General features: G+C 39.8%; 1 protein-coding gene across 3 annotated transcripts in view; it reads left to right on the plus strand.

Annotated features, from left to right (window-relative positions):
• ptpn12 (protein tyrosine phosphatase non-receptor type 12) overlaps positions 1-13,121 on the plus strand; it is a 47,001-nt gene that overhangs the window by 19,994 nt on the left and 13,886 nt on the right. For all 3 annotated transcript variants that reach the window (XM_056368069.1, XM_056368068.1, XM_056368070.1), the window contains exons 3-12: positions 684-760; positions 926-1,021; positions 1,782-1,820; positions 2,467-2,538; positions 2,666-2,725; positions 3,263-3,405; positions 4,644-4,710; positions 4,847-4,924; positions 6,097-6,195; positions 9,360-9,445. In XM_056368069.1, the coding sequence (XP_056224044.1) occupies positions 684-760; positions 926-1,021; positions 1,782-1,820; positions 2,467-2,538; positions 2,666-2,725; positions 3,263-3,405; positions 4,644-4,710; positions 4,847-4,924; positions 6,097-6,195; positions 9,360-9,445 (817 nt within the window). The remainder of the gene's footprint in view (positions 1-683; positions 761-925; positions 1,022-1,781; positions 1,821-2,466; positions 2,539-2,665; positions 2,726-3,262; positions 3,406-4,643; positions 4,711-4,846; positions 4,925-6,096; positions 6,196-9,359; positions 9,446-13,121) is intronic.

The raw sequence follows: 13,121 nt of genomic DNA on the forward strand, positions 1-13,121 counted from the left end.
CAACATTATATATTATATTATATTTTTTTAACCATAATTTCTTTAGAAGACCTGGTTAAATAAAGGAAAACTGAAAAAATAGAGTAAAGGCAAGAGAGGAGGATTAGAAAGAGAAGGACACATACATACAGTGCACAAAAATGTTTGTAAAAATATTTCACACACACATTCGGAGCAAATAGAGATACTTAGTATGTTGTAATAGGTTGTGTAACGGTCTCACATACACACAGAGCTCTTACTGTATTTAATGACCTCAGGGGAAGCTTCCGTGACCCAACATCTGTCCTACTTTTTATACCTTTATCCTCTTTTTATCTTCTGTCCATCCATCCATCCATCCATTCATTCATTAAGGCTTTTAGTAAATGAGCTTGTGATAAGGCAAAGGAAGAACTGGTTCACCCACAACAGATGTTTACACACACACACATGCAGCACATATGAGGATAAGGATGTTGCTGTGTGTCCATTAACCTCTTTACATGATTCCACTTCTCTCTGGCTTTTAGCCATGTCCTTGTTTTCTCTGTCCGTCTGCCCTTTCTATTCCTCTTTCTCTTATTCTATCTATTTACCTTTACTCCCCAGTCTCTGTATTTTTCCTTTTGAGTGATTAATATTTTTTAAATTAAATTAAATTAAATTAAATTAAATAATAATTGTAATTATTTTCTCTCCAGTTGATCACAGTAGGGTGAAGCTGAAGTTAAAAACGACCAATCAGGACACAGATTACGTCAACGCCAACTTCATCAAGGTAAAAATCGAGCTACTTTGATTTTTTTATCTGAGTGGTTTGACTTTATGTGGTGTTATACACAAATTATATTATAGCGTCAGGAAGAAAGTCTCATCTCATTATCACACTAACATCTCATGTGCAGAGGTGTGACCATGCTTTCTGTTCCTTTCTCTCCTTTAGGGTATGGATGGCCCAGAGGCCTATATCGCAACTCAGGGCCCACTGCCGAACACTGTCATTGACTTCTGGAGGATGAACTGGGAGTACAACGTAGCTGTGAGTATTAAAGATTAAAGTGTCTGTGTCTTACAGTGTCTATTTACCGCAACATTTTATTACATGGGATAAATTGGCTGTTTGTGCATTTATGCTGAAAATATAATTCGTATACCTGTTAAATCTCATTTTTTAACTCCTCCCTGGTTCCAATTAGATTATTAGTTATTGGTTTGAATGAGGCGTTTCTGTGAGATGGCAGTTAACATCATTTTGTATATATATACAATTCAAATGTCACTATAGCATGGTTGAATAAAGTTTGGGTCATAACTGTAGCTCTGCACAGTTAATAATTAAAACTGTGATAATTAAAGTAATTAAAGTAAATATTTAATATGGTTGCAGAAATTAGGAAGCAGATGGGGAGTGCTTACACTTGAAACCAGATGGACAGATATTGAGAGGGAGGGAAGGAGCTGTGATTAGGTTTAACTAGCACTCTGACATACTTCAGATTTGCAGCTGTGATAATTACTCCTGTATGATCAAAGGGAATGATGGGAGATATGGATGTGGCAGAGAAACGTATGATCAAAAATCATCTGAAGTCTGCACAAATCCTGTAGGACAGGAAAAGGTTGAGCCATTCTCAAATCGAGTGTTTCTTATTGCGAGGGACACTCTGCTGAGTCTCTGGCACTGGTTTTGGTAACTACAGCCGCACAGAAATAGAACATGTAGGATTAGACAGAACTGTTTTTTTTTGGAAATGCGATTTAAATATTGATCGGAATCCTTCCTGTTTGTCTCTCTGCAGGTTATTGTAATGGCTTGTCGAGAGTTTGAGATGGGAAGGGTAAGGCCTCTGTACTTAATCCCTTCATGTGTATATGCGTGTCAGTGCATGCATGCATGCATGCAAGTGTACATGTGTACATTCGTGTGTACACACATCTGTGTTTCATTATCTCCACCAAGGTTACAGTGTCCTGTCTCCGTCTGGCAGAGTAGTTATTGTAGAAGTAAAATGATTTTATCCTTGATTCTTTAATCCAGCTCATACAATAACACAATGAGAGGACTATTTAACCTTGGTGGAGGTATTTCTAGTGTTTTATGTGTTTTTCTCATCTGTCTGTGCACAAATGTATTTGTGAATAGAGAGACTGAGAGTTCGCTCAAGTCAGTTACTAAAGCCTTGAGTATATTTGCATTGATCCGAGCTTGTTGTCTTTTGAGGTCAAGATGTTCACTGATAATAAAGTGTGACTGATAGCTTAAATAACTTATATGCCTCTATGAATGTGCGTTTTGCACATGTGGGTATATATAATATAGCACATATATAGTCTCTTTTTTCCTGTAATTGTCATTGTCTTTGCTCCACATGTCACGTTAATTGCTTATTTTAAACCAGAGAGTGTGTGTGTGCACAGGAAGTTGTGGTATCTGCCTGGTATTTTGTTCTCAGCCAAAGCTAACTCTTGTTCTTCTCTGGGTAGAAAAAGTGTGAGCGATATTTCCCGCTGCAGGGAGAGGAGACCATGAGTTTTGGTCCTTTCAGAATCTCCTGTGTAAGTAAAAGAATCTCTAATATTACAGCTGTGATTCTAATGAGGACTGCTGCATTTCTCACATTTTTTCCAGTGACTGCTTTAATCAAGGATTGTGTTAAGTCTTCTCCCTGTCTTTGTTTTCTAGGAATCAGAACAGGCCAGAACAGACTACTTTATCAGGACTTTGATGGTGGAGTATGAAAATGTAAGTTCTCTGTCTTATGTGTCACAAGAAAATAGCTCATAAAAATAATCAGATTTATGTCCAAAGCAATGATACATGTTCAAGTCAAGTCTTTTTATTTATATAGTGCCAAATCACAACACGCAGGTCTATCTCAAGGCACATTTCATATAGAGCAGGTTCTAGACCCTAGTCTTTATAGTATTGATTATATAGACCGAACAATTGCCACCATGAGCAAACACTTGGCGACAATGGCAAGGAAAAAAATTCCTTTGAAGAAGCAGACACCTCAAGTAGAACCAGGCTCAGGGGGCGGCCATCTGCAGAGAGAGAGAGAGAGAGAGAGAGAGAGAGAGATGTTCCATTGTGATAAATTACATGAGAAAAAACTCTTCACATAAATGAAACAAGATGTTCAATAACGTATTTATTTTGGTTTAGAAGTAAAATATGTGGAAATCATCCATTTGGGTGACATGATTTTGTAAAACGATTACACATCATCAAACAAAGTATTGCCCCCCTCCCCATATCCTCCTGTATGACTCTCTGCAGGAAACTCGGAGGATAACACAGTTCCATTATATGAACTGGCCAGATCACGATGTGCCCTCATCGTTTGACTCCATACTGGATATGATCGGACTAATGAGAGAATACCAGGAGAATGACGACGTCCCTATATGTGTGCACTGCAGGTTGGTATATACTGAACATGCTGTGCTGAGACACCTACTGCAACTAAGACAACATCTAAGAGAAAAAGAGACTGATAACAGATGAGAAAATAAAGTAATGAAGAAGACAGTGTTGTATACAAATGGAATTGAATGATACATGAGATTGACAGTGGTTTTCTGTGGGGAGGCAGTGAGAATGTGAAAATGGTGGACAGCAGGGGGTTTGTGTGTTTTTGAAATCAAGTTTCAACACAGCAGAGAAATGTTGCAGCAGTAGCTCAACAAGTACATACAAATGCAGATCTGCTTCTGACAGAAGATGGATTATTATTTTTAAAACTCACCCGACACATACCAGAAATTTTGAATGACTTGTTTTGGTTGACATTTCACTGTTTCAATTGACTAATCTGCTAATTTAGGTTTGATTGATTAAAGGATAATTAACTACTTAGCTGCCATTTAGAATTCAGCCAGATGAGCCCAGCCTGAGTCTTGCATCAATAATTTTCCTCTGATTGCAGCTGTTAAAAATGACAGCTGCAGTGATTGGTTAGACTGGTGAGAATTTAAATGTGATCGGTCTAGGCAATGATAAATTTATGGCAAAGCAGACTCGAAAAGAAGTTCAAATGGGGACATGAGTTATCTAGAATGAGAAGAAAACACTCTGATTCACAAGGAAATAGATTCAGATTTTCTGCTTCACACAGGCATGGGTATCCACACATAACACACACACACACACACACACTGTCCATGTGTGTGTAATCAGCTATAATGAGCAGCCTGAGGACATTTCCTGGTTCCTCTGTTACACAGCAGGACTTAAAGCTGTGTCTCTGTGTGTATAAAGATGCTTTGTGTGGGTTGATGTGTACTGTATGTGTGTGCTCATTAGAGTAGCAGAGGGCTCTCTGACAGCATGAGGCAAAGTTTTATGATTTCATGTGTCAGACGTGATGTCAAGTTATCTCAGCTTCTGTGTGTCTCCTGTCTCCATCCTGTCTGGACGAGGTGTTGTTACACACATTCATACAAACGGGGTTGTGTGATTCTCTGTACTTATTCTATTTCTGTGCCCAGCTGCCCAGTCCACAATAGAAATCCACAGTTGATACTTGTGTGGGGTGTGTTTTTTTTTTTTTTTAGTTAGTTTACGTATGAGATAAGAAGGCGTAAGTTTTAGTGTGTGTATTTCTGTCTTTACACATGTGCCTCTGTTGAATCTAATCTGTGCGACTGTGACTGTACAGTGCAGGCTGTGGGAGGACGGGTGCTATCTGTGCTATCGACTACACATGGAACCTCCTCAAAGCTGGGGTATGTGAACACACACACTCTCCTATACATACCCAATACGCACATACCTGTACAAATACACTCTTTCTCCACACTAGATGTAATGTAATGATTGAACTGAAAATTAACCCTTTTGTTGTGTTTTGTGCTTTTAAAGAAAATACCAGAAGATTTTAATGTTTTTCGGTTGATCCAAGAAATGAGGACGCAGCGACACTCTGCTGTTCAAACCAAGGTTTGTTTTTAGTTTTAAGGTTGGTTTTTTTTTTTTTTTTACACATACAATGGTTTTGTGCGTTCTGCTCAACTCATTATAAGATTTAATACAAATTTGCTTTGAGTATTATGCAGAAAATACAGAAATGATAATTAGTGTTTGGGTGGTAACTACTACCCAGAAGTGTTGCTGCAGCCAGATTTTTCACCCTCAGGGAGGTCAACATTGTGTGATATTTGATGTTTTAATAGATTTCCACAAGCTGGTTTCTCAGCAGCGGCTTAAAAACAGTGTCAGTTTCTATGTATGAAAACCGCCGTGTTCCTGCCCACAGAGGCTGTGAAAACATTTATGTAACAATCCTGATACCTGATTTTGGGAACGAATTAAGGAGATTAAAGAAGTAATGAAGGGTGTACATGCACCGCGTGAAAAGAATTTCACAATCACCTGCAAACATTTCAGTTTTGTTTAGTGTTTTTAACTGTTAAGAACCTTAGTGACACATTTTATGCAGCGAGAAACAATATTTCTGATGTAACACAGCAGTATTTGGAATATTGTTTACAAAAGTACTAATTACTCACTTGCTGCTCTTGTAATCCATTATGTTAGTCATAATTTGTGACAGTGATTCTCTTGTAAAGATAAGCAGCATTTCCATTATTTATTTATTCATTCATTCATTCATTCATTCATTCATTCATGTGCTAAACCTGGCTGAAAGTGGATCTTCTCAACTCACACATTCCCCACCATTATGTGTAACTGGTTCAGGTCGTTTTGCCAGAGTTTTGACATGAATGTGTTTGCATGTTTCTTGTGGAATAACTGTCATTTCTGAAAATGTGGTGCAGTACTCTTGCTGTCTTTGTGCAGAAAGTAAAGACAGTATGACAGTGTGCATCAGTGCAGGCCATTCCATTGTTTTCACACAGGTTGTATTTTATACCCTTGAAAATGGATGTTTTGGAGGATTGACACACAGAATGTTTTTGCTTTTGTATTGATTTGCTGAAACTCTCTTTTCCCTCTCCTTCACCCCACCTCTCATCCATTTAACCCCTCTGTTTGGCTTTTTGCAACACTTTTTTTCTCTCTTTCCACTACTTCCTTATATCCTTGTCTTTCTCACCCTCTCCTGTTCTTTGTCTTTCCTTCCCTCTCTCTTTTTGTCTTTCTCTCTGTAGGAGCAGTACGAGTTAGTTCATAGAGCGATCGCTCAGCTCTTTCAGAAACAATTGCAGCTACTGGAGAGCCCCACCAACACGCAGATACACGATGGCATGGTATGACACACACACACACACACACACACACACACACACACACACACACACACACACACACACATTGTGCATGCTGTCTGGTGTTAAAGAAAGACAGGATGTCGCTGAGTAACACACTCAGGGTGGGAAAAAAAACACAAATAATTAGTCACAGGGGAGGGAGAGGGGAGGAGGAGGGGCCTTCAGAAAACTTTGCTCTTTACACACAGAAAAAGAAGAGTTTCAGAGTTTGTGCCAAAGAGAGAGCTCTCTCCTCTACAGGGTAGTCTCACAGAACTACGTACAGTTAGTCCCGTTTAAAAGAGCTGGAGAAAAGCTTTGCTCTGTTAGTCACCACTGCCCTCATTTTAATTTACCCCACACACTCATCACTTTCATTGCGCCAAAGCACAAACACATGTACCATATATGAAGTGTCCTCATCATCCCTCTTCCTCATCCCGTTGCTCTAGAATTACAAGCCAAGCTAAAAAGTTTACTCATATGAAAAAATAAGATATTAAAAAAAACCTAAAAAGCAGTAAACATTTTGTCTTCAGTGTCTCCTCCTAAATTTAAATGCAGAGCTCCCCTGGGCCAGTCAATTTAAGGATTCAGGTTTTGGAAATCCAGTCTGGTGTTGAAATATTGCAAATGACCAAAATATCATCATCCCACATCATTATGTTGCAGTTTTGGGGGAAGATAGAGAAGCTACAAGCTGCTCTTCATTTGAAGTAGCAAAGCTACAGAAGCACAGCATTTGTATTGAAAGTAAATGAGGCAAGCTACACCTCAAACCTGTTCTCTCCCTCTCTGCTCTGTACTGTCACACACGTCAATGTGAATGATCCATTCTTGAAAAATAAGATGGGGCTGGTTTATTATCTATTTCTGAACTTTTTCATCTTAAAGATAAAAATAAAGTAGTGAGCTGTAGCAATTGGTCCCGGTACACCGCGTAGAGGGGGGAAAAAACTAACTGCTCTACCAGACTGTTGCTGGGATATGTAGTTAAACTAGTCGTACCACAATTCCCCACAACTGTTCTGTAGCTATGTGAAGATAAATGACAGAAAGCCAGAGGACAGAGAGTTCAGTGAGGCAGTGTCTGACGAACCTAAAGACAGAGGACACATTAGGACTATGAAAGAGTGCATTGGCAGTAATCCAGAGCTGACTTCCTGCTTAGGAAGCTGTGATGACATCACCCATCTCCCATAATGCACTTTAAGTCTGAGAATAGGCACACATCCATTGGAGAAGGGGGACCCTTGCAAGAGACAGTCACACGAGAACACACACAACCATGTTTATATTAGAGAAGACTCAGCTGACACACTTTCCACACTGTTGCCGCAAATCCTAAAATATATTTTATATATTTAATGTTTCATAATATACTTTAGAAACTCTATTTCTTTTACAGCTATTGATATTAACTATTTGTTAAGACTGGGTGTGGCGCAGGTGGAGGAAAGTTTGTTGCTACTGATTGTAACTTTGTCATTATCTAACAAAGTTGCAAGTCCAACGAGCACACTGCACTGAAACACACACTCACACACACTTGGTTTGCAATAATATTATCAGTGTGCTGGACTGACTCAGTCCATACACAAATTGACTCATGTCCAGTCGGCCATTGTCAGCGACTAAAACACCCACACAGGTGCTCTCAATGGCAGCATGAACAATAAGCCTACACATAAACACGTCCCACACACGTTTCTCTGCTCACACGCAGCCGCCATTGTTTGCGGGAAGTATTCCTACCAACACACACGGACCTCCGTATACAGACAGATGTGATCGGCTCCTCTGTCTTAAGCTCAGTGTGCTGGAATTTTGTTCCTCAGCAGACTTTAGCTGCAGTGGCCTGGTTCACCCCCCCCCCCCCCCCGTCATGACTTTATGACGACTGAAGTTGTCCTGTCATCCTCTCATTATCAGAGTGGAGAGAGTCAAATTAATGAGTCACGGGGGGGAAGAGATGGGAGGAGGAGGAAGATCAGAGCTGAGAGGAAGAGAAAACATTAGTAAGGAGGAGGAGGGCTCCTTTCAGAAACAGTTTTGATCCTTTGAGCAATTTTGTGGCAACTCTCTACCTCTGCTCCAGGAGAGAGGGAGAGATAGTAGACAGGAGTTAGTCTTATCATTTCAACAGCATTTATAAAAAACTACAGTCACAGTGAAATGTACTGGTGTGGTCTGAGCAAAGCTTTAAAAAAATCAATCCGTTCTGAAATTTAGCAAAACTAATAATATGTGCATTGAAGTCATACAGATGATTTGGCAGTTATCAAGGTGACTTCCACCTTTGCCAGATGAAATTTGTCTTTCTGCATAATTTGCCCTTTTACATACACGGAAACACATAAAAGCTCCGGCCGTCAGACTGAAAATGCCAGTACACTTACTCAGTGTACTGTTCATTTAAGACATCTGAGCTCAAACTATAGAAGAAAAAACCCAGTGATCGAAGGACTCGGAGCCTATATTTAATAAAAGGTAGCCACAATACATGAATATTACATTTACAAGTAAAAGCCTTCAAAATGTATACTTCAGTGAAAGGACATATGACTGTACAAAGTAAAGTTATATTTTTGTATTATCATTACTGATGCATTAACCTATAAGCAGCATTTTAATGTTGCGGCTGATTGAGGTGGAGCTGATTTTAACTACTTTATGTACTGGTGGGCAGTTTAGTTTAAAAATTTAATTTAAAAAAATTTAATTAGTAGCTACAGCTTTTAGATAAAACTAATCGAGTAAAAAGGGCATTATTTTGCAGTTAAATGTCATGGAGCAGCATAAAGTAGCATAAAATTGAAATACTTAAGTAAAAAACAAGTTTAAAGTACAGTATTACTTTGGTACAGTACATGGATACATGTACATATTTACTTTCCACCACTGCCTAAAAGTCGCATTACATTTTCGAAGAGTTGCAGGCAACAGTAAGTCAAAGGACTAGTAACAAAAGGCAAAATTGGTGAATCTTTAAGGTCGTGAAAAGCTATTTTACCCATGTGAACATGTAAAACTCTTATATCTGGTGTCTTCGGGTTGTGCTGAGCAGTGTAGTAGTTATACAATGATTTTTATTTATGCATGTGCTTATTTTTATGTCTGCATTTTTTGTTAACTTTTTCGCTTGATCTATCTGTGTGTGTCAGGATGAAAGCAGTCCAGACAAAGCAAGCCACCAGTCAGATGATGAGAGATGGGACACACCACCTCCCAAACCTCCCCGCATACGCAGGTAAGACAGTGTGTCAGTTTGGGTGAGACTTTTTTTAAATTTTTTATTTCTATCTCAAGCCTGTTCACATCTGCTCTCTTGAAGTTGTTTAATTTAGGAATCAAACATCACCCGTCAGTTGCAAAATGGATGTAGTAGAATACACTGACCAACACTCAGCCTCCACACAGATGAATGAACAGGCTCACACAGAAGTGAGTGGTAGGTGTGCAGCGGCCCGTCACTGAACACAGTGGGTGTTGTTTTGTAGGAGGAACACACACAAAAAAATTACAGCACAACAGTTTGTGTGGAGCACGGAATAAAAACATATGAAACTGACCGAACACAAGCAGCAGCCGCTGTTTTCTCCTCAAACAAACCAAAGCTTTGACACATTAGTTGCCCGTCAGCCCACAGATACACCCTGCCTCCACTTTGCTGAAGTTAACTTGTGTTTGCCTGTTAACAACTGTTGTGGCCTGAGGACGAGCTGTATTTATAGGCCATTTCGCAACACTTTGCAATACTCTGCAACACTACGCAGTGTTGAACGCATCACAACCCGAGGCTAGTTGAAGAAAAACTACTCCAGCTTTCAACTCTTTGAGAACAAATACACTCTTTTACACAGGCATATTCATCAAATATGGGCCCAATCTGTATCTGTTATTAACAAATACACATAGATGCCCTCTCTCTTTCTTTCACAAAATTTTCCCCCTCCTCATTCCTTCCTCAGCCCATCTTCTTGTTTCTCTTCTTTTCTCTGCTCCCTTTTCCTCCCTTTCCTCTCATTTTTAATTTTGCTATATGTGCCCAGCAGGGGTTGTGCTCCACTTTCTGTCAGCCAGTTCATCTGCAGCCCCTCTTTCCCTCCTCTCATGATTTATCCACAGAAGGTACGGCCTCTCTCTTCCTCTGTTAATAGCAGCAATACATACACTGTGCGACTTCTAAAACAAGCCTGATGGATGCCACTGCTCAGAGAGTTGCTTCAGTGTTGCTGCTTTAATGTCAGAGAGGACTCCTTGTTGCCAGGAGACACTGTTTCCCTTAATTACCTGTTGCTAGAAGCATTGTCTAAAAATGCCCCGTTTGACAGCATTTTGTGTGTTAATGTGTGAATCATTCGCTCTGTGCTTAACCATGTGCTTTAATTTATATATTTATTTTCATTCCTCGTCTTCATTTTAATTCGATGCCCACTTCTGAGCCTTCCTAATAAGTTAGCGGCTGTGAAAAACAGTTACCAGAAGGATCATTTACTGGAGCTAACCTGACCTTTTGTTGCATTCTGTTGCCGCACTAAAATGATCCTGCTCTTAGTTTCCTTCATTTGTCTACTGTACGAGCCGGTTTGATGGGAAAGCAAACATTTTTCAGAGGTCCTAATTTTGGGATGTAGCTGCAAGTGATCTGTTTACTGAAAAGTTTCTTTCCTCCTCTAAGTAAAACATACAAATTTGAGCTTGGAAATGCTGCCAAAATAGGAAGCGTTCCTGGAAGTGCGTCACACAGCCTGACAGTCAGGAGTATATGGGTGTCTCTCTCTACTTGTCTCACTCTGTGTCTCTCCGTTTCCTAAAGAAATAATGTCAAGGCCTAGTTTAAGCCTGAGAGTATTCTACTGATGGTAAGAGCTATTTTTACCAGCATAGTCCACATTCTGCCGGCCACACTCCCCCTGGGTCACTTCAGGGGTGTGTGTGTGTGTGTGTGTGTGTGTGTGTGTGTGTGTGTGTGTACGTGTGTGTACGTGTGTGTACGTGTGTGTACGTGTGTGTACGTGTGTGTGGGGCGGTGGGGTGATTTTTGTGTATTTGAAGGAGATGGAGAGAGATAATCCTGGAACGCCACAACGAGGCTGCCATCAGGTTCACAGATACTGAGTCATGCAGTTTTACATACATACACACACATTCATAGCCACGCCCTTCAGAGTCATGTCCTCTACTCCCTCTGTTAGGACTGTGCATCCGACTTCCATACCAGATTGTGTCTGTAGTGTCTCAAATATTGAAGACTGTCAAGTACCAGTAGGTGGCATAAAGGATAAAAGAACAATTCAAGCAACAGCATTAAAAAACTAGGATTAAAATTACCTTAACGTTTCTGGTTGTTCTGTCGTATCCCCTGGGGGATAAAAAAGCCAATAGTGTTCAGTGTGTGTTATAGGTCTTAACCTGTTGCTGCATACTGTCCCAATGCAGTGGGTGTCCTTCACCTCTTTAATCTTACAAAACATCTTAGATCTGAACCTAAACCTGAAGTACTGCTGTATTGTTATCAAGCAAAATAAGGCTTGTTATTCATAAATTAATGTATTCTAGAGGTGTGTTCTGAGTGCTGCTAATCAGCTCTGAGGAGATGCAGCTCTTCAACTGAGGCAACCTGAGGCTTCGTTGTTAGAATTGGTGCGTGTCTCTTGTTGCAACTTTGCAGTGCTTGTTAGCATTGCAAAGTAGTTAATTCTTACCAGTTGTAGACAGTCGAATACATAATAATCTGATCCAGCAAGCAGAAACACATATTTACTTAAGTAGTGATCTAAATATGTGTGGTTCGAGTGTGCAGTTTGCTACTTTTCTTTTTTTTTTTTTTTGTAAATGTATCCTCATCAGACGCTGAAACCATGACTCTCTAAGCTCCATCTCCTGCTATTACACCCTGCCTCCTGTGGACGCATGAACGTCCCACTGTGAACCAGCGCTCTGATTAAAAATGCAGCATCTTCCCTCTGGAGTACATATGTGGAGGGCAAAGTGCACTTGTCGTGTGTGTGTGAGTTTGTGCATTTATTTATGAGTGTGGGTGTTGTTATTACATAAAATTCAAGTTCTTCTGAAGGCGTGTGCACACATTTGTGTTTACGTGTAGGAGTTTAGGTCGCATATGTTCGCCTGATGTGTGTGTGCTCAGGGTTAGCTTTTAACTGTGTCACCAGGGTGCCAGAACACTATGGATGGTTGTAGTGTTTTTACGCTTTAGGGCAAAAGTAGAAGAACAGGAGTGCATGGTTAGTTTTGTAGTTTGCAGCTCTTTCAAGTGTTGTAGAATAGTTGGAGCTCTTGGAGATCTTGTCTTTTACACACAGATTCAAACTGCAGAAACATTTGACACTATTTAAAGCCAGAGAAGCAATAAATATAAACATTTTACAGCTGTAAAAGATGTAAAGTGAACTTTTAGTTATTGAAACGTGTCAGTCTGCGTATCACAAGCTGAGAGAATTAGTTCGATGTGATGTGGACAACTTGTAATTCCGATAAATTCCTGTGTTTTGATCAAAGCTGCACTCGCACCGTTGAACTTAAGTAATAAGATGGAAAATAAATATAGTAGCAAACAGATCATGTAGACGATGAGCCCAAAAAGAGGAGGACGTTAGATGTTACAGTTATACTGTGTTAACTAATATACGTTTTGAAAAAGTTATATGTAGGTGTTGTTTATCAGTCGTGGCCACTGATGAATTAAACTGAAAGTTCTGTAGGTGTAACTTTCGCATTCAGGGAAACACCTCAACTCCTTTACTCACTTCATGTAAACCCTCATATCACCTAATACCTATTTATACATTTCTTCACGCATGTCTTAGTGCTGCATGTGTTTTGTGCCTGTAACCTTATGCTTGTTGATATTGCTTATTTGTTTTGCTTTGACTTATTAGTGTTTGCTCCTGTAACAGCTCAGC

The sequence above is a fragment of the Seriola aureovittata genome, chromosome 22 (assembly GCF_021018895.1).
Source record: "Seriola aureovittata isolate HTS-2021-v1 ecotype China chromosome 22, ASM2101889v1, whole genome shotgun sequence".
NCBI classification, from domain to species: domain Eukaryota; kingdom Metazoa; phylum Chordata; class Actinopteri; order Carangiformes; family Carangidae; genus Seriola; species Seriola aureovittata.